We start from the raw sequence: 22,914 nt of genomic DNA, 5'->3' as shown, positions 1-22,914 counted from the left end.
AACCACCAATCCTTTCAATACATGTGAATAATTCAGGTAAAATACAGTTTCTCAGCTTTCCATTTTCATTAGATATGACCTATTTGGATGTTCAGAGGCTCTGTAGTGAACATGGAAACACTGTCATCTCCTGCACTAATGATTCACCAGTAAAACCTATGGAGTTCGACAAATGACAGTGGGTGTAGAAGCTTGTTTTTATACTCAGTAAATGAAATATCTCACTGACAGAGTCCATTTTACTTCAGTTTTTTTTTTTTATGTAAGAAACTTAATTTACTCTAATGAATATAATCAATTAAAAAATAGACTTTCACAGATGATTACAAAAATCAAAGCAGAATATTTGAATAAATTAGTGTCACTGACAAATGACAGTGGTTGTTGATGCTTGTTTTATGTTCATTTAATTATATATTTTATTGAAAAAGACACTTTTTCTGTTTTCATATGATAACCTCTGAAAATACTCTGAGATTTCATGAACATCTTCAGTAAATTAAATATTGGAAAATTCCTGATTTTCAGTCAAAAATGCAGAATATAGAAGATATTATTATAATAAATACTGATAAACCACTTAGGAAAGGTTAATTGTAGAGTAATTCATATGGAAGACACCATAGAAATGCTTCTACTTATTCCAGGGTTAAAATAGAAAAAAAAAAAAATCCCTCAATTTAGCTGACGGGTAACTTTGGTTCATTCGTCTACACCACATCATCAACCACACACACTCAGTCCTCACTTGGTCACTTGCCACCAGGCGCTTTTACAGGATTGAAATGCCCAAAATATGCTAATGAGCCACCGAGGCTTCTCATATGTGTGTGTGTGTGTGTGTGTGTAAAGAGGAGGGCGTCACTTTACGTTATCTCCCATCCACACTACTTAAGCTTCGTAGGGCACTTCAAACAGACTGGAAGGGGAGGGAGCAGTGTGTATGTGATGGGTGCGGAGGGGGAAGCTTTCGATACCAAGGGGAAATAGGACTGTGATTTCAGACCAAATTAAGCCACATCAAACAGGCCAGATGAAAGAGTAACAGCCCGTTACTGTCTGTGCCAGTCTGACATCGTGATGGGATGGGCCACCCCTCACCCCCCAGTACACACACACACACACACACAGATACATGCATATTTCATTCCTGCTGTTCTCATTGAATTTTTCCAGCCGTACCTGCATTTTTTAAAATTTTGTTTTCTGTTTTGTTCTTTTCCCTTATGCATGCATGTCTGTGTGTGTATGTGTTTTGTAGAGGTGAGACAGTAGGGGTTCCTGTCAGGGCTGATTTGTGCGTGATTTTCCACCTGCGCTATTTTTGCATATTTTTGTGTACATAATGTCATCACAGAGGAACTTCCACTAAGAACACCCAAGCACCTGACATAATTATAAACCTCACACTTGATTCTGAATCCAAATTCTGCATCTTTTATTAACAATTTTAGAAGGCAGTGCTGAAATGCGCTGTTTTTATTAGCCTCTCCTTTTCTTTCCGTCGCAGTGAGGATGCATCACACTGTAGTAAATACAGCCGCCCACCCCCACACACACACACACACAATTTGCACACATTTAACAGGGTTATAGGTTAACCTGGATCAAGTGTAATGTAATACGTGCTAAGGCTGGGGGTGTGTGATAGAGCGGTCCTCCAGTCTGCAGGAGGGGTAGGAGGATGGGGGAGCAGCATCCATTAGAGACACAGCCTCAGCTTTGAATAGTGATAGCAATCCTCACCGCTCTAGTCAGACCCTTTGATGCAGCCTGATGCCAGTGGCTGTCAAGTGTTGTGCATGTGTGTGTGTTTGGGTAGATGGATTAGATGGCTGCAATGGGAGGAAAAGGAGGGATTGCTGCTCTTTTTTGGGGGGGAAGGTGAAGCATAGTCTGGATGAAAAAAAAAAGGGGGAGATGTACGGTACCAAAGGAGTGTACAGGAGAGACTGGGATTAGGGGTGTGTGTGTGTGTGTGTGTGTGTGTTAGGGGAATAGGGAATTAGATTTATGACAGGAGAGGTAGAGGTAGAGGCATATATTATTAAGGTATCGAGGTAGAGGAGAGGAACAAAGGGTGTGACTTACAGAAAGTCTATATTAAACGACAAATGCTTTATTTCCTGATGTAAATGAGTGCTTTTATGCAACTATTAGCCATACAGGCTGAGAAGAAAATTTAACAGACAACATTAAAATGTAGAAAATCAGAGTTATGTCTTGGCTGCTACTTTTTTTTTTTTTTAATTAGACAGAATGGTAAGGGTTAATAATAACAAGTGCCATGGAAAAAAAAACACTAGCGCTGCAACTTATGAGTGTTTTCATTCGTGGTTGATCTGACAATAGTGTAATCGATGAACATTTTAGTCGAAAAAACATCACAAAATAAGTAAGTAAGTAAGTAAGTAAAGCTTTATTTATATAGCTCTTTTTAAAACAACATGTTACAAAGTGCTTCACATAAAAGAGAGATCGATAAGAACAAATAAATCAAATCAAGATCATGAAGATCACATGAACAATCATGAAGAAGTGTTTCTCGAAGCCTAAAATGACCTAACCCTAACCCTAACCTCCTCAAGTGTCTTGTTTGGAAGACAAGCCAAATATATCCAGTTTACTGTCACAGTAGAAGAAGGAAATCAGAAAATGTTCACATGAGATTCACAGAAATATTAGTATAATTAGTTTACGAGTTGACAAATAATTGATTTATTGGAATTAAAACAAATAAATAAATAAATAAATAACAGGATGGATTGCTCAGACATTTTCAACAGAACCAGCTCCTGTCAGCTACAGTTCAGTTTAAACTTTTATATAAACAGTTACAAAGGTATTGTCATAAACAAATGTAGTATATGTGACTGTTTCAAGCTAAGATACATATTTAAGAAGTTAAAGCCAAACATTTCATTACAGATGCCTTAAACTCACTTAGTTATATGTTGCAGCTCCATGGGATAGGGTAGGTTTATGAGTGCAAATAATGATAATGAGTAATACTTAGGCAAAATGTTCTTTGAGACATAACAAAAAAGTCTCCATTAGTCTCCAATTGTCCTTAAATGAACCATTTCAAATGAGTTTTCAATGAGTTTTTTTGGTTGGTTTAATAATCTGTTCAAGTTCTATCAAAAACTGTAATATATATATATATATATATATATATATATATATATATATATATATATATATATATATATATATATATATATATATATTAGATACTGCTAGAATAATGAGGTAAGAAAAATATGCAAACTATAATATTAGTCCAAAATTTGTAAAACATCTTAAGGCACAATTACTTCACACTGGAGATTTACTTAAATACAGGATGTAATTACATGTACTATTGATGAAATGATTATGAAGCTAATTTGCTGATTGGAAACTGAAAGCTGAGAGAGATCAATAAAGTGGGAGAAAAAAATTTATAGGGTCAGAAAGAAACATGATCAATAACCAGAAAGCAAAAAGAATTTGGCTCGTAACTTCTTTTGTAGAAACACACTGTCATCACACAAAACTAGTCAATTTGTGTAACACGTATACCAAACAGCTAACTGAGACTTGATGGAATTGCAACAAACTCTTTTTCCTCACATTCTCTAGAATCAGATGCATTGTATGTGTTTCTTTTGCACCCACACTCACACTTGATGGTATGATATGAGTAAATAATGCATGAACTGTTGACATTGTATTGTGTCTGTGTTTTCCCAGTGCTCCTATCCTGTATGGGAGGACTTCAGCGCCAAGGCCACCAAGCTCCATTCCCAGCTCCGGTAAGCCCCTCTGCCTGCAAAAGAAAGAAACTGAATACATGACACTCAAAGAATCTGTTTTAACAAAAGACCAAAACTAGAAACTGTTACATCATTTTGGACTGTATACCTTTCTTTACTTAGTCTTATTCAGTTGTAGATGTTTCATGTACTACACTGTTAAAAAAAAAAAAAAAAAAAAAATCCTGTTGTTTTTACAGAAAAAACTGGCAGCTGTGTTTACTATTTGTATTTATTTGTATGTATTTATTTAGTGACAGGACAGTCTGTATTGGCATTAGTTACAAAGAACAAGATGCATGAACCAGATTTAGCAGAGAAGCTAATTTCCATCTGTTGTCATGGACAAACGACCAACACAACAAACATCACCTAGATTACAAAGTCATAATATACTGGAAGAAAACCGTTAAACATGACAAATATAGGAAGCTCTGCTCAGATTGAACAGCTCCGGCCAAACACATATAACAGGCTTACATTCTAAAAATACACTTACTTTCCTTGAGTAAGAATAAGATATAAAAGATAGCATTAGAAAGAGAGAAGAAGAGAAAGAGAAGAAAAAAAAATAAGAAAGAAACCGGAACAATACATCAAACCGTAAATATATTTATGGAGTAACAGCTTTACAAATCCACCAGCCCCTACTGAGAGCAAGTTAGGGTTCAGTGTCTTGCAGGGACACTTTGACAGTCACAGCCAGGAATCAAACCGCCAACCTTTTAGTCACTGGACAACCTCCTCTACCAACTGCACCATAGTCACCAATTGATTTACATGTTTAAAATGTTAAATTGTTAAATGCTTACTTTTTTTAAATTACTTTTTTATTAAAAAAAAAACAAAAAAAAAGGCTGTTTCTTCAACACTGTGGTCTTGCAATTATGTTTTTCAATTTACAGTTTTATTTCCTCAAAACAATAGAAATACACAATTTCTACATACAAATCTGGTTTTATTAGCATACTCTTTCTGTAAAAACTACAGCTATTTTTGATTTAATCATTAACACAAGAATCTTTTCCAATTGAAAATTTTATGGTTTGTTATGTTGCAATTTTACAACTTTTTGATGTTAATTCTACGGTAATTTTTTGACAGTGTAATATAAACTACTAAGGAAAGAAATAACAGCAGTAAAACAATATCAGTACCGTCCCTAAATTGCCAGTGCAAAATCTGATGATTGAAAACAGAGGGAAGAAATTTGTGTCCAAAAAAGACAAAGAGATTGCATCTACATCAAATCGATTATTGTGATGGTCTTTAAACTGGACTTCCCAAAAAGAGCATTAAACAGCTGCAGCTCATTCAGAACCAGGACTTAGACAACAGAACACATTACATTAGCTCTAAACTGTTTACACTGACATCCAGTTAGTTATAGAATAAATATAAATTGCTGCTGAATCACTGAAGGGTTTAGGCCCAGAGCATTGGTGATGCCTTTAAAACCTGGAACATTTGTTTCCAGTGGGAATCATTTCAACGTAACACAAACAGGGGATTAGTTGATAGCACAAGATTCATTCATTTAAACCAAGTTATGATCAGAAAACCGCAAAGGTAAGATAGAATTCATAATCAGTGCATCCTACTGTTCTCTTCTTTGTCTTGTTCAGTTAGCTTTAGCGATAGAGAAATAATACTTATACTGTTGGATCTGCTTAGTGTTAGAGTAGTGGTACAAAGTTTCTCGCAATGGTCTGCTGTTTTACTAAATTATTCACGACACATTCTGGTCTCAGACTCTTAGCTTGTTTTTGGTATTTGCCCGTTTAAGTGCTTGTTGTTTGAATTGTTTGTTTGTTTATTTATTTATTTTGAATTTGCATTAAAACCAAAGAACAAAAGGATTATAGAAAAGAAAGTCTAACATTTGAAAGGAGCAGGATGACGTTTAATTTATAATCTTCCGCCCCCTTACCCCATCCTTCAAACTACCCTAAATTCCTACACAAAACACAAAATTACTATCCATATCAAGGATAGATTGTCCATTTTGCAGCAGCATTTCACAGTAAAGTAAACTCTGTCCTTTTCGTAGCAGTAATAATGAAATTACACATAAATTACACATATTAAAAAACAAAAATAAACTCTGTCCTTTTCATGACAATAATACACATATCAAAAACAAAAGTAAACTATCTGTTCCATAACAATAATGCACAAAATATAAACTGTTCATTTCTTAACAGTAATATACTTATCAAAAATAAACTATATCCAATTCATAACAATACCCATATAAAAAAACAATTGGGTACTGTTGTCTGACAATTGGTGTTTAGAATGTGTATATTACTACAAGCGCTGTGTAGCATTACCATGACAACACATATGGAATTGTGGCTGCTTCAGGTACCCGGGACAACAGGGCTTAAGATGCAGTGGAATACAAACTGAGTAGGACTGAGGTCTATACAAGCCCAGAGTCCAGACTAAACATGGAGAAGCAGAATTTATTTACTGCACTTTAAACAACTGAAACTAACTACCAGTAAAGCTTAGATTTACCACAATTATAGAGATTTTTAAATGCAGGTTGAAAACATTTCTCTTTTCATGTATCTCTGACTGAACTCTGTAACTTACAGTCTTTTCTTAACACAAAGTCTAAATGAATTCTTCTAGAGGACTGTACACTCTTTTAATCCTTTTAATTTGAATTTTAGAAGTTTTTTTTTTCTTTTATTGTTCTTAGCAGCCTGTATTGTCTTCTAATTACTTTTTTTGATATTCTGATATTTTATTCCTTTTATTTCCCTCTAGATGCTCCATTTATTCATGTAAACCACACTGGACTGGCTTTGTGTATGAAATGCAGCATATAAATAAACCCTCCTTCCCTTTAATTTTCAAATCATACTGAATATGTAGGTTCGGGTTAGTCTTTTTTTCTTCTATTAAAACCTAATCCTAACTGTGGTTTACGATTCCATGAAAGACTGGATGTCGAAAAGTTAAATAAAGCCTAATCAGAGTAACTAGACGAGTCTATGTTTTCCATTTCTCACATAGAACCACTGTTCTGGCTGCTGTGGCCTTCCTGGATGCCTTTCAGAAGGTAGCAGACATGGCTACCAACACCAGAGGTAAGAAAACAGTTGTGTATATGATCTACGGCTATGTTGAGACAGCAGGTCTTAATGCACAATTAGGATTTTTTTGGTGAAATCCGATTTTTTTGTGTGCTCGTTCATATTACATATTAAATGCGACTTTATCAATTTTGAGTAAGAACTGAATGCAACCCTGAAGTGACCCGCATACGCAAAAACGGTCCTGTTATAATATGTGAACACGCAGGCACGCAATGTGTGGATGGACATAACACTCATGGGACGCAGAATTGTGACATTTATTACATTTCAATGACGTAAAATAATACATTGGTTTTATATAGTGCATTTCTAGGTACTCAAAGACGCGTAAAAGTCAGATAAGACTGAAGTTGCATTGTAAAATATTGGTTACGCACCAGATTTAGGACCACATATAAAAGTGGCCTGGGTTGGATTTGAAAAAAATCTGATCTGTGCTGTTCAAACTGTCTTTAACAGTTCGGATACAGGTCACATATGGGCAAAAAAATCGGATTTGGGCCACATTTGCCTGCAGTATCAATGTGGCCTATGTGTGTTTCCAAGAAAGCACCAGGTTCCAGCTCAGAAAACCCAAAGCTTTGGTTCCTGTGTTTTCCTGCTCTCACCGGCTTCCACATGGCAGCACTGTTAGGATTCCTATTATGTTGTTGAGATATTATCAACCAGCCTGCTAAATTCTGCTTTGACTGATCAAAGTATTTCCAGCAGCCTAAAGGTACAGTTTGTTCCCAACTTCAAAGCAGCTACACTGCAGTGTTTACAGAGACAAAAAAGAAAAAAAAAACCCACAGAAGTATCTCTGAAAGGCTTATAAAAGCTATATTTTCAACAGGGTGTGTAAAAAAGGATATGTTTTATTAGACTTTTCATTGCGATAAAAAGACTATGCTTCTGTTAGAGTGTGCTTCAGGTTTCTGGAAGCTAACAGCAGTATTTTGGGGTTGCAGTTGTGTTATTTTTTGACAAATTTGGCAAATGTAAACAATACAAAGCATAAAGAGATCACTGATCTTTTGTATTTTATTGAGGAAACAGTCTCCAATTCTGGGTTTAGTGGAAATTACTTTTTAGCTTAGAAGTAAAGACGTGTGAGGGATCAGGAACTAAGGAGAAAAGAAAGTGGTCTTCATCCACAAACATGTGCGTACAATCGAAAGAATGAAAAACTCATTTTTTTTATTTTTGAGTTGTACATCAACAATGAAATAACGAGTTATTTTTTCGTTTGATGATGATGATACATGGATTACAAATGATTATGCGTAAAACAAAAATGTACAGGCATGGACTGACTCAAGCTGTCAAGTTAGTTTTCATTCAAATTCATTGAATATGTCCACGGTAAACACCTGAAATGTTGTCTCTCCGCACTCCTCGACCTCTATTTGTGGGACAAACTGCTATTATAATAGATGTCTCTCATTTGGTATTTTGCTGATGTTGCTGCCCAACATATTGCCTCAAGTCTGCCTTCATGTTCAGTTGGATTCAGCAAGGCTGGTTGGAATTCAATTAGGTTTTTTTATGTGTGTTTGTGTGTATTTTCACTTCTGAACTTTATAGAATTATAGTGAATGGGTTGTTTTTTTTGGCTTGACCCTCTTTTTAGTTTCAGCGTGGGCTAAAAGCATTGCACTAGCTTTAATAGAATGTGGGCTGAGAGCTGAGAAGGTCAGACAAACACTCACCACCCACTGGAGGCTATCTGAATACTACCAGGAAGAGAGGAAAATGAAGAAGATGACTGAGGCCGTAATAAAGGGAATTTCTACTCCTATTGCTGCTTATTAGGTGCAGCTGCTAGACAGTGTATGTAATGGGGATGTGTGTGTGTGTGTGGCCCCAGGTGGGCTCCTATAGAGGAGGATACAGGAAGAGGTTCATGCTGCGTTTACAGGCCAGACAGGAAATCACAAAGCTCTGTCAGCTCATTACACATGCCACTAACACTGATATACACACACAAACAAACACACACACATATAAAGACAAAAATACAGCATAAATGATGTTGGCACAAAGACGCAGGCTGTGCATCAGAAGCTCTTTGTACTTTCTGTATCATGAGTCATTCCTATTTGAATCCATTTGTCAGATCGCCGTACAATTGCTGCTCTTTCTCAGTATGTGATGTTCTCTAATAGATTTGTTAAATGGATGGAAGCAGGAGATGGCACCAATAATGAGGTTCTCTGTCTTCCTGCCATTTGCTATATCAATGTGCCACTTATTACAGTGTGCATGTGTGTGTGTACGCATCAAACTCTGAAGGGTACTGATGATCCTGAGCTCGGCTCTTGTACCACCACTCCATTTATAAGCTTAAACTGGCTGTGTTTCCATCCAGCAGTACAGCAAATATTATGCCAGCTGAATTAAACTGAATGGAGAAGCTCAAGATTATGACCTGTGGAGTACTACTGGAATTCATGAGGATGGAAAGTTTAAAGGGGTCATATTTTGCTAAAGCCACTTTTATTAGTCTTTTGTACATTTATTTGTGTATTTGGACCCTAATAGTTCAAAAACATTGAATTTGAACCCTCTAGGTGCTGCAAAGCTAACTTTATATTCATTTTGGCAAAAATCAAGTGGATTTCTACAACCTGTTTCAATTCCTTCTTAATTTGTTACATCTATAACTAGTCACGTCGCAACATTTGCACATATTAGGTCAAGACTTTCGATGAACATTTCTTCGAGTACGCCATAACTGTTTGTCAGCAGCAGCGGTTGTAGTCCATACCGAAAATATGGCCAAACTTCGAGCTGATTACCTAAAATGGTCATTTGTTGGTTGCACGGGACAGAGCAGTACAACCAACAACCTGGAGGGGGTGGGGCATGAAGTGACTCATGTGGATTTAAAGGGCCAGCGCTCAAAACGACCTTTCTGGTGTCATTACTCATACATTGGGTTGAAGATGAGATGGACCTGTGGAGTTTAATTAATGAGAATTCAGACCCAATCATAGCATTTACAGTTTATGTAGACCACAGGGAAATGTTTTACAATGCATAATTCCATCTAAAAAAGCAAAATATCACTCCTTTAAATGCAAGGCAAAGCACATTTGTAGAGCACAATTCATATAGAGGGAAATTCACAGTGCTTTACAAAAGTGGAAGAAAAGTGACAAGTTAAAAACACACAATTACAATTAAACTGGAGCGCCTTAAGGGGGGGGGGGTTAACATGACAAATTCATGGGGCCCAGCATTCCCAGGGGGCCATAGAGCAGTGGAGGGGGCCCAGTGGATATAGGTTAGAATTTGTGAAAATTTTGTGTAAGCTCCGGCGTACAACAGAGCTATAGAAGCCAGGAGTCGGACGTCCAAAGCGAATTAAATTTCACTTTTGGTTTATGTTATGGTAGTTACAGCACTTACGGAACACACCCTCATGTATATACCCCCATATATACCTCCCGCCCCTACCCCATGTCATTTCTTTTATGAAGGGCCTGCAACATTTAGCTTTCATGGGGCCCACAATTGGTAGCAGCGCCTCAGCAAATTAAACCATAATTAATAAAACATAAATAATAATCAGTTAAAATAATGTAAAAGAGAAGAGTGCAGATAGAACACTTTCAGTTGTTCTATGCACAGCTGAACAGAGTCATTTTCAGGCTGGACTTAAACATTGTCAGAGTCAAGGCCTGTCTCACGTCATCAGAGTTTAGATGCATATAACTGAAATGCAGCTTCACCGTGTTTAGTCCTGACTCTGGACACCAACAAAAGACCTGTTCCTGAGGTTCTCAGGGTCCAAGATGGTTCATATGGGACCATGCAGGACAAAACAGCTTTGTAATAATTTAACATACACTATTAATGTATTTATTCCCTTTAAATTTGTAGTAGATCAGTAGTCTGTTTAGCCGTTTATGTTACACCTCTGTATACTCTGTTTCATGGTAATAATAGGTTAATAGTATGGTTGATAACGATGATATAACTCCTTATTGTAATCAAAAATGAAACTATTATACTGCTTCAAAATCTTCCCTTTTGTTTAAAGGTAATAGGCTACTATAGAAGCTTATTTGATGCTGTGATGTAATGTTGGAAATACTAGTGAGTTTCTGTGTCATAACCATGAATCAACAACCTGTTTCTACGTAATTTCATGTTATATTCAACCAGATACAATGTGATTGGGCTTTTTGTGTGCATTCACAGTTCTTATTGGCTCTTGCATTCTTGATGTTTGGTTTATTCTGATATTCCAATGAAATTCAATAAAAACACTTAGTTTCACATTTTGCAGCCCTGATTCATGGTTATTGCACAGAAATAATCATTAGCATCTCCAGGTAAACACATACAGTGCTATCTTAATAGAAATGTCATTTTTTTGTGTGTTATTACAAGACTTATGGTTATTACTTTGGTAATTATGTGGTATCACTATATATGGGAGGCATGGTGGTGGAATGCCTTTAATGGCAGCTAATATTAACTGTCAATTCTAATGGTTGGTTGTAGGTGTATTAGGATGTGGAAAATGCCGAGACCAAATTTCCCTACGGGGTAATAAAGCAAGTTAACCCAAAACTCAACCTTATTGCTCATGTATTACCAGACTATTACGGGGCAGTAATGTAAAGCGCTACTCATATCATGGCAATAAACACATCATTACATTATTACAGAGCTGTTATATTCTTTGTTTTAACTTCTAACTGGCATGAATTTCACTAATATTCCATATATTTTAATCACTTCAGGTGACATAATATTTGCTGTACTGTTAGATGGAAACACAGCCAATTTAAGTATTTTTGTCTGAGGTGTTTTCTCATTTAAACTGTCTTGTTTAAGGGGTTTATGATCCCTGATTAGTGCTGGAATAGCTCAGAGAAAGGGCTCTTCCTTAAGGGATAAATAATGAAAGAAAAAAGTGACTTTAAGTGAATTCACACTCTTCAACAATTGTTTGCTGCTACCGCTGGCAGACTTTTTAACTCAAAATTTCAATAAGGTTTAAGACAATTGGTTGTTTTTTTTCAATCCAAGGTGGCAAAGGCTCCACTCTCAATTGCACATTTATAGTCAAACAAATTGAGTTAAAGGCAGAAGCTGTTGAATCTTCACCAGATGTAGATGACATGAGAATAAAGAATCAGCCTTGTCCATATGGTATTGTAGTTTTGCATGTTCCCTTTGCTTTAGGATTGATTCGACATGTCTGAACCCTTCCTGCCAAAAAAGACTTAGACCACTGTCTGTGAAGGCCATGGCATATCATTCACATCATTTTCATGGTCATTCCCTCATGTCCTATGGATGGAGGAATCGTCATCTGGAAAAGACCACCCACTGCCATTAGATTTTCCTTTAATTGCTCATAAACCCCTCTGTATTAGCATACATATTAAGCTGCATATAATATATATTGAAGGCACTAATTACAAACTATTTAATGTGACCACTGGGAAATAGTCATGTGAAACTAGTCAGGCCTTAAATGTTTCAGAACCAAAAAACAGCCTGTCGAAGTAATAAAAATTTTTTTTAAAAATGCCATGACACAGTGTGAAAGAGAGAGTTTGGCTTTTGTTGGCGATAGTGTATATATGTGTGTGTGTGTGTGAGAGAGATTTAGCAAGGAGGTGAAATCTACCAGGAGGAAATGTGCAAGTGTTTGTGAACTCCCTGGTGTGGGGTGAATTTGAGTGCATTTTTAGATGTGCTCTCCACTCCCCTTTCACAGCCCAAACATTCACTTTCCCCAGGGTGAACTGTGCGTGTGTGTGTGTGTTTGTGATGGCATACCACAGTGAAATAGAAGCACATAAACAAACACACGCAACACAGCAGCATCCCTGATGTGATTTAGTAGGCACTATTGCGTGTATGTTTCACTGATGACACTTAGGTTCCCATCTTTAAGTTTGTATGACTGTGGACGTTTTGTACTTTATTTACATTTTCAAGGTTTATACTGAGATGCAAATCATTTCCTCTATTACGTCAAACTTCGATTAATTTCCCTCACAAGAGGAAATTGCTGGATAATGTGGGATTAAAAATACAGATATAGACATGATTGAAATGTTGCTAAAAGTGCCACAGTCATCGTTTGTAGTGCATTTTTTGGCTGATGATATCTGCAGGGTTCTGTCACCACCCTCTTCCTCCTCAGTAAGGATGCCATCGCCCAGATAACAGTGATATCATACATAGTTTTACAGTGACAACACTGCTTTATCTTCTCGATTTTGGAATTTTAACCTCATCTCATAGGGCTGATTAAAGGGTCAGAGAGTAATTGTTATTGACATCTAGTGGTGAAGTTGTAGATTTGGATCAACTGAATCCCCCTGATCTCACCATTCCATATGGGGGCTGATAAAAGCACAAAAGTCCTGGGTTAGACTCAGTAGTCGCTTTTCCATTGACCCTCAAATTGCACAAATATAACTTACGCATAAAAATTTACCTAATGACAAAATGACCATTTTGACCAAACTCGTTTTTCGATTAAAAGTTTTTGTGCTGGCAAGAGATGGTTTTCGGGCATAGCGCAATTGGTATATCACGCAAAACTGCAATGGAAAGACCTTTTTCTGCAACTAGAGTCACGTGAATTAAAAAAAAAAAACGGATGTTGACGGATGATACAACAAGCGAAGAAGAAGAGTTTTAAAAGAAACATGGTGTGGTATGTGTGGATAGACCAGGAAACCAAGTCATTTTTTAATTTAGTAGAGGATAGACGGGTAATATGTAATAATAATAATGAATATATCTGTAAATCAACACGATATTTACGTTGATCACCATGTTTATGGAATGACTTCTCGTGTCATCTTGCGATAATAAATAAACAAATCATCGCATTTGTGATTTAATGGAAAAACTGACACTACACTCTTCTGTTTTTTTGACATTTAGTAAGTATTGGTAATATTTTACGCATATGTCCAATGGAAAAGTGATTAGTTTTTCTTTTGTCTGTTTATTCTGTTTTTTTCTGGATTTTTGAAAAGGGAATATTACCTCTGGTGCACACTCTAAGTATAGGTGACAGTAATTCACCTTAGTACAAGGAAGTCCATTATATGATACTGTAGAAACATGGTCAGTTATGTCTTGTGGATATAAACCAGTTATTCTAAGGTAAAGACAACATGAAACATGATCTTGAATATTATTATAATATTATTCTCCTGAAACCACCTTAAATCTTACACATTGCACCTTGTCCATGCATCCCAGCTATTTGACAGCATGATTTTTTTATATGAAAATGATGTGGTTATATTTCTCATTGGGCTGTTCCCAGTTTTATAACAGCAAAATGTCAAACATCCTTAGTCCCGCGTGTCATTGTCTTTGTACTGCTGCTCTTTTTTTTTTTTTTTTTTTTTTTACATATCCCCGGTAGCGCTTTGCAGATTACATAAAACTTTATATTTCACTTTCTCAGCTTTTACTGTTGTATCCATCACCCCCTCTCCATCTCTCTTTACGACCATCATGATGATGGTGATGACAATGATGATGATGATAATGCCGCCCTATATTTTCCTTGCTCCCTCTCCCCCTCTCTTTTGTCTCTACTGGCTCCCAGAGTAGCAGCAGTAAAAACCTGGGCTAATCCTGGGACTCTCACTATCCACACTTGGCACAAGGTGCAGCAATAAACCCTGCATGTGTGTGTCTGTGTTTCTGAAATGATGGTCTGATGGTACAGAATGTTGGGTATTTTATTGCCAGGCTGCATCTAAGTAAGGTTTTATAATGAATATCATAAATAATATTAATAAACACACTCACAGACCCATGCATGCACATGCTCAAAGCTGTTTTCCCTTTTAAAAGCACACAGAGAGAGTACAGCATGTTCTATTACACATGATTTAAAATGCTTGGCGAACAGGATACGTAAATCAACAGGAGGATAATAATTTATCATTTTAACATTCCATGTTACGTTCGACTAAATACATGTTTTCTTATTGCAAAACATGAGCTCTGTAGTCATCATTCATCTATAAATAAGGCATGTTCATAATTCTGCCTTTTTTATAAGCAGTGGCATCTGTGATTCATCATATTTAAAAAAGAATTTTCAGTTCAGGTCATTTCCAGCCCAAGGCACAGAAGTCTGGCAAGTCTTTAAATGTGTAAAAAGAAACACTCAGGGGTTAAATACTGAACCCTGTTTGTGTCTAGTCAATGAGTTTTGTTGTGTTAAACTCTGTCCCCTCATTTCCTGTCATTTCTCTTTTTGGGAGATTTAATAACCATCAGTCAAAGCCTTGAAAAAATATGTAAAAAAAAAAACAGAATAATGTGTACAGTGGTGATATGAAAAAGATGTTAATGGGATCAGTGATCTCACAGTCTGAGATGGTGACTGATCCTAATTTTTCATATGATCGACATTTCAGAGGCATTATTCATATCATGACAATAAAAAGTTAAACGATACAGTGAAAACTTTGGACTCAACATTTGTTTTAATTGGTGCATTTATAAGCATTGTTCATAGGCACTGGAATAACCTATGAGTTTGTAGCAATAGTGTTTCTAGCATACAGTAGTTTGCTAGAGTAGCAAGTTTATTTCAATTGTTTTATACTTTAGCATCAGTCTGTACAAAAGTGCTTAGATATAGTCATTATTAAGTAGCAGTCTGTGTAACCTGTAGAAAACTACAAGAAAACTTCAAGTTTAGTCAACAAGATTGGAAGAAAATTGCAATTTGAGTGGTAATGGTTCAGATTATGGATCGATTCTACCTCGTCATATGATCATTTGACAAAACATGAATCATGCAGCCTTCACATTCACCAATTCTCATTTTAGCTGAACATCTATGTGAGATTTTGGCCCAATGTGTTAGAGAGTTTTTGCCCCCACCACCATCAAAACTCTGCATGAGGGAATGTCATTTGGAAGAGTGATGTCCCTTCCTCTGAGTTCACTGAACTAATAAACTTAACACCTTATTAAGATACTTAATGCTAGACTTAGCTTTGTGATCGTAAAATTTACTTGTCAAACTGTAATTTATGTAATAAGAGGAAGAACAAACAGGTGTTGGAAGGACAGTGGTGATGTTTCATCAACACCATTGACATATGCCTGGGACTTAACAATAGCATTAACTGTTATATAAAGGTTAGAGGTTAACTTTAAATATTAACTTTAACCTTTAAACCAATAGAATTAGCCGCTGTATAAAAATCCCATTATATTACCATCCTTTTAATTAGTTCTTGTTCTAAATCAAGGCAGCCAGGAAAACAGTTTTCACCCAACTTGGGGTGTTTTCACACTGGGTGTCTGGATCCATGCCATACCTGGATAAGTTCACACCTTTCCCGCAGATGTTGTGTTCACAAGCACGTACCACGGCCCATGCCTGAGTACGAATGGGTGTTACAGGGCGGAAACAGTAGGTGACGGTGTGTAAGGAATTCTGTAGCTATCCAACAAATGCGAAAGTGACAAACCTTTACGTCATCACCCAAGCAACTGTTCTGTTTACAGGCAATACTTTTTTCTGTTAGCCTGTTTGAGACAAAGAGAAGAAGAGCGACCTTTGTTGTCTTTGATATATCACCGAGTGGTTCAGTCGGTAAGGTGAGCCGGTGCTGCACGGATCCGAGGCTTTTTCAGGAGACAACAGGAGGGACATCTATGGTCTTGTGGTGATTAGGTCATTTCCGGTCTTGGGTACGAATCACTTTCACACGGCAATGTTCCGTACTGGAATCCACACACTCCATACCCAGGACTACCCTCTCAGCTGGACTCGTGTACGGAACGTTTTCATTCACATTGATGAAACTAAGTGGACTTTGGGGTCCAACGTACTTGGATACAGACTCAGATTCCCTGTGTGAAAACGCCCTTATTTAGTCGATGATAAATACCAACCCAGCTCGATGATTAAAAATAAAGCACAGCATCTAATCTGACTATAACCATCGCTGATTGTGCTTTTGTCGATCTCTGAGTGAAACTAAGAGCCCATTCTTTTAGAAACCTGAGTGAAACCAGAAACTGTAACTGTTTAAGAACAAAAACTCTTTTTTATCAACTGTTTTAAGTATGTTGAGAGGCGATACATCACCCTCTGTATGTTTATCTGTTAATGAGGTTTCATCTTCTCTAATGTTACTTTAATGCAGTGCTGTTTCATATGTATTGACTGAGGTTTGTTGGACGTGTAGAAACATTTTTTAATGTCACACTGCATTTCACTGAACCCATGTTCGCTCTTTAGGTGTTTTCTTACTGGTGATGTCGTAGAGCCATGTCATCTTGATGCTGATTTGATTATTTGTTGTACAGTTGATAAAAGGGAAGTTGTTTCCTTTGGAGCAGGAAAAGAACAAGAGTGATTATTTCTTATGCTTCATGGCACTAAACAAGAAGTGGATAGAAATAGAGGTACAGTTTATCTCAGCAGCAGATGGTGGAAAGCAGAGAAAGCAGGCTGGAAAACTCATTTCCAACATGTTTATCTTCATCGGCGAAGCCAAAGGAAGGGAGCTGGGGGGCAGGAAGCAATGAAGTTTATGGGAAATGTGGTTTTGATTTTGAAGAAATGCTACCACTAATAATACCACTGGTGTGACAGAGTGGCTCCCAGTGATCATGGACCACGGTCTCATGTGTGTACATTGATTTTACCGAGGTAGAACTTTAATCTGACAAAGCTTTATTTGCACTGAAAACTGCTACTCACAGCACATTTAAAGCCTGACATAAAGAAGGAGAGTATGTTGATTTGCCGTAAACAGAGGTCCTAATTTGAGGCATAGTGGCACAGTGTGTAGAGAGAAACATTAAATTGTTTAAATGGTAGTAAAATGATGGAGGCTAACAGATGAGGATTGTTAAGGAATGGAGGGATGACTGTATGAAAAGACAGAGAGACATCCATGCATGAGAGAGCTCTGAGCATAGCAAGTAATAAAGACAGAGGAAGGACAGAGGACTGTTGTGAGAAATTGTGAAGAAGTCTTGCGCTGCAGGCCTGTGCTGTCGCTGTGGATACGAGCATCAGTGGAGTGACTGAAGAGTAATGTGAGAGACACAATGGGAGACAGAGAAGTGGCCATGGCATAATGTGGCAAAAGACACATGACAGAACATAACTAGTACTGTCTTAGAAACAAACACTGTGATAAAGGAAACATGAACAAAATAAAGTGTAATGTGATTTGACTTGGAAATTTGACATGTGTTTTGAACATTCAATTTGGCATAAGAGATATTGTTGAGGTGTAACATACTACTCCAGTAAGAAATAAATGTAGCTTCTTGTTTATGTTGTTTAGGTGTTAAAAATATGTGTGTGTTTGCTCTTACAATTGAGTGTCAAAGTCATTATCATATAGTGAAACGATATATAGAGAAAATTCCTTAAGTTTTCCCTTTGTTTTTGATCCATTATTACATTATTTAGTTACATTTTTCTGGTTACTGACAGTCATACTGACAGACATATATCTGTATTTTGTGGACAGCAGTTGATCTGTTGTGAATTAATTACTCAGCACGGTTAGATTTTTGGGGTTTATATTACACAATTCTTGTACCTATATGACCTATATTGCAAAAAAAATAACTTTGAAAACTTAATCTCGTTCCAAAATGAATCAGGTTTGAAAGAAACAACCTATTCTGCAGAATAAAATGTTGGTATTGTATCTGCAAACCACACATATGAATAAAATCTGCGTTTTTGAACCAAAAATATAGGTCACATTAGCATTTATCTTGAGGTTTATAGTAACGTCATAGTATTTTAAAGGCTCACAGCTGCTTTCAGCTGATTGTAAGATTGTGTATATAAATATAACTATTTTATTTCTATGGGGTTTTTTTTTATGCACTAACAGCTTTTGATCACGGCTAAGAAAATATACTAGGACTTGGTGTTAAACTGAAAAATTCTGCAATGGAACAAGTTTGTCAGTCAGATCAGTACACTATCCCTACACTTTAATGTCTTTCTCCATTCTACTAACCTTCTTGCAAATTTTTGTATAGAAAGTACACTGTTGCTCATAAAGTTGCAATAAAATATTTTTACTTAATGTGATTTATTCTTGATAGATAAAGTATAACTGGGACTCATTGCACCTGGTCAAAGGTGATTAGTGATTACTGTAGAAATAGGAATGAATATAGGCATGTGTGTGAAAACAAAATTATTCTGACTTTATGAGTAACAGTGTAATATCCTACCATTGGGTGAAATTTTTGGGATTTTATGGAATAGAATTCTTGAGTTGTGGCAAAATATGTGCTTTGTGAGGTTATTGCATCTTTAACCTTTGACCCCTAAAATCTAGTTCCTGAGATATTTATGTTATAAAAAGCTGGGGGGGGGGCTGACCAACGGACCGAGCAGTGGCTCTGTGAACAAATCCTCTTATAGAGATGCATGCTAGGATCTTTATGTCTGTAGTAATACTGAACCATAACCAAAGTGCTTTTATACGCGACTTAGCAGAGTTTAGATCCTTCTCCAGTGTATGGTGGGAGCATCCTGGAGTTTTTGTATGTTCTTGGTTCAACTCACTGTGAGGTAAAAGCAAAAAAAGAAAAAATAGCAGATCCTTCATTGTCAAATTAGGTTGAGATTACATGTATCCATTGGTAGTTGAAATGTACAATGGCAACATTATTCTTCTGGTGACCAGGTTGCAGAAGATCAAAATTAATTACAATGAAATAATTATGAGAACTAGTGAAAAATGCAAGGCTATTATAAACATAGTGTGTGTTCACTCACTGTAATAAAAAGCGTTTAACATGTTCTCATTAAGTAGCTGTCTGCCTGACAGGGCAGCCTCCATGCTGGCTGCACTGATGACTCCCTGTGCGGGAGGAAGAGAGGTAACGCTCAGATGTGAGGCCACTTAAGCTAATACAGATACACCAACACACACATAGTGCATACCAACACACACATATGCAACTCAGCAAGAGTGGTTTCCCTTATTCAGCTCGCAGCATGGCACCCCCCTGTAAGGACCACCTGCTAGTTAATACTCACACACAGACACACAAACACCCACACATGCAATTCTAATACGCATGCATATTAGCTTGCAGGCATGTGTGTGTAAACATATAGTCATTGTGCAGAGCATGCCAAGCAGTTGTGACCACACACACGCATACACAGCCTATTAAAATGGCATGTGATTAGAACAGTGGCTATTGCTCCAAATAAGCCCACAAAAGGTTTACAATTAAAAAAAAAAAAAAAAAAAATGGCTGACCGACTATTTAGCCGTGCACGATGACTAAAAGTTTACTGTATATGTCATACATTTGATGAATTCATCTCAACCTTATCATGCTCCGACTGACATGAATCTGCTGTCCCTTCAACCAATCGCAGACAAGTGGGATCACTTTTACGAGCACGGTTGCCAGGCAACAAGGAGAGAGAGAGAGTGAGCGAGTGTGTGAGAAAGAGAAGGAAGTGGTGGCAGAGAAAAAATAGCCATGTTGTTGCCAAGAGGAGAGGAGAAATCTGAGCAAGGCCGCTTAATTGCATTTCACAGATAGCATGCCATTCATGGTGAACTGGAGATCCATTTGATCTGGTACAGTTTAACACGCCACCAAAACCTTTGAACTGGGGGATTTGTGCTATACATATCCAGGTTAGTAGCAGGATGAGTCAGCTATTGACCTTACCCTAACCCTACTGTGGCAGCAGAAAAATCATTACAACCAGTAATTAAAACGGGATTGTCTTCTTTTTTTTTCTAAGTTAAGCTTTGATTTCTCCAACTGCAGCTGATTGCAGCAGGTGTCGCTGTGTTAAAGACCCAGAATATTAAATAAAGGTAGTTTGGAGATAATATTTTTGGAACATGACATGAATAAAAACCTCTGACTATAACAGAAAAATGGTTTTCTTTCTTTCTTTCTTTCTTTCTTTCTTTCTTTCTTTCTTTCTTTCTTTCTTTCTTTCTTTCTTTCTTCCTGAATAAAAACCTCTGACTATAACAGAAAAATGGTTTTATTTGTTGTCTTTCTTTCTTTCTTTCTTTCTTTCTTTCTTCCTTCCTTCCTTCCTTCCTTCCTTTCACTTCACTGAAATCTCTTCTATTTACCCAACCCTATGGTGGCCATTATTTCTTTGTTAACTCTGGTCCACATTCAGGTATAGTAGATGATGATGATGACACTGTACAAACCAAATAGACCGTCCCTGTGTAGATGATAAATTTGGGAAAATGTGATGATGAATATTAGATCCTTTAGACAGACATTAGATCCATTAGACATCTTTGTGACTCTGTCTGTGAAAAGTGCTCTATAAATAAAATTTACTTACTTACTTACTTACTTATCCTGTTTTTGCTAACAGATTTTCTTAAATCCCCATAAATCTTACATGCTGGACTCATATATAATTTTTATAGGTGTATTGCTGTTATTTTATATTATATTCATGGTTGTGTGTTTCTTTCTTTCTTTTTTTCTCTCTTTCTTTCTTTCTTTCTTTCTTTCTTTCTTTCTTTCTTTCTTTCTTTCTTTCTTTCTTTCTTTCTTTCTTTCTTTCTTTCTTTCAACTAACTGAAATCTCTTCTTTTCAACACCCAACTCTATGGTGGCCAGTATTTCTTTGTTCCTAGTGTTGTTTTTGGTATTAACTCTGGTCCACATTCAGCTATAGTAGGTGATGATGATCCTGCACAAACCAAGTAGACCCTCCCTGTGTAGATGATACATTTGTGAAAGCATAATGATGAATATTATATTACGTTTTTGCAAATAGATTCCCATAAATCTCACACGCTGAATCCTAAAGGACTCATATATCATTTTTATATGTGTATTGCTGTTATTTAGCTTTATATTCCTGGTTGTGTGTTGTCTTTCTTTCTTTCTTTCTTTCTTTCTTTCTTCTGTAAGTAGGCCATGGCTAAGAGGCCTGTTGTTGTGGAAGACTACAAAAACAACATTATTGTCTTTAATTAAGCCTCAGCCACAGTGAGCATCAATTTCCCTCCCCCCAGACCGACCCCCCCGCTTTCCATCCTGTTTTCTCTCCCTCCCTCTTCCACTGAGCTTTTCTCTCACCCATCCAACACTTCAGCCTCTTCCTCTAAACCCTCATCACTCACTCTCCAAATGCTACTCTCTGCTTCCCTCCTCTGTTATTCCCTCTCTGATCCCACTTCCTTCCCAACACGTTTCTCACATCAGACCCTCCATTCCCTTCATTCCCAGTCCTCCTTTGCCCTCCTCTTTCCCTCCATCCTTCTCTCGGTCTTTGGCAGCTCTCTAAGGACATTTCCTCATGTCACAGTGCAGCATTGTCCCAGAGGTCAACAACACAAGACATGCTCTGTTGCACACGCACACACACACATGCAGTGCAGCATGGGAAGCTGGGCTCACTGAGTCTTGCTGCTCCAAGGCCAAGTCCTGTTTAATGAGACAAGAGGCTGGAGTGAGGACTGGTATGCATGTGAAAGTGTGAGAGTGTGTGTGCTTACAGTAGCGTCGTGCTTGTGTTTGTTTGTCTTTACTTTCTGAATGACAACGCTGAGATTCTCCCAGATGGTTTTCCCCCTAAACTTCTCACTCTTGAACAACATTGATTCTGTCTTTATCGCTGAGTTTGTCAAAGTACTGAAGAATGGCGGCACTTAGAGAGAGTACCAATGTGTGTTCATGTGTGCTCAGAGTTAGTGAGAGCTAGGTGTTAATCCGCAGCATTAACAGCCATCAGCCAGGCGTGATAACTGGTGTGGCTGCTGCTGGCTCAGCTCTACACTCCGACCCTTGTATACTTGTTAGCCCCCTCCTCTGAGTACATTTATTCTGTAAATTGTGTCCACACTCATAATCTCAGTCCTTTTATCCCTGTAACAAAATATGAGCCCTGGAACCTTTTGTTACAGCTGTGGGTTTGACCAGATTTCATTGAGGAAAGAAATGTCCAAAATACTATTTACTGTTGTATGTAGGCTCTTGCAGCATTGTGCGTCCACCCC

General features: G+C 37.2%; 1 protein-coding gene across 1 annotated transcript in view; it reads left to right on the top strand.

Moving 5' to 3' along the window:
* The window catches only part of mtss1lb (MTSS I-BAR domain containing 2b), a 99,719-nt gene that overhangs the window by 24,868 nt on the left and 51,937 nt on the right, over positions 1-22,914 (top strand). The window contains 2 exon segments of the mRNA XM_030161981.1: positions 3,736-3,797; positions 6,825-6,898. Coding sequence (XP_030017841.1) covers positions 3,736-3,797; positions 6,825-6,898 — 136 coding nt within the window.

This window comes from Sphaeramia orbicularis, chromosome 3 (genome assembly GCF_902148855.1).
Source record: "Sphaeramia orbicularis chromosome 3, fSphaOr1.1, whole genome shotgun sequence".
NCBI classification, from domain to species: Eukaryota; Metazoa; Chordata; class Actinopteri; order Kurtiformes; family Apogonidae; genus Sphaeramia; species Sphaeramia orbicularis.
This window is presented reverse-complemented; position numbering and strand designations above follow the sequence as displayed.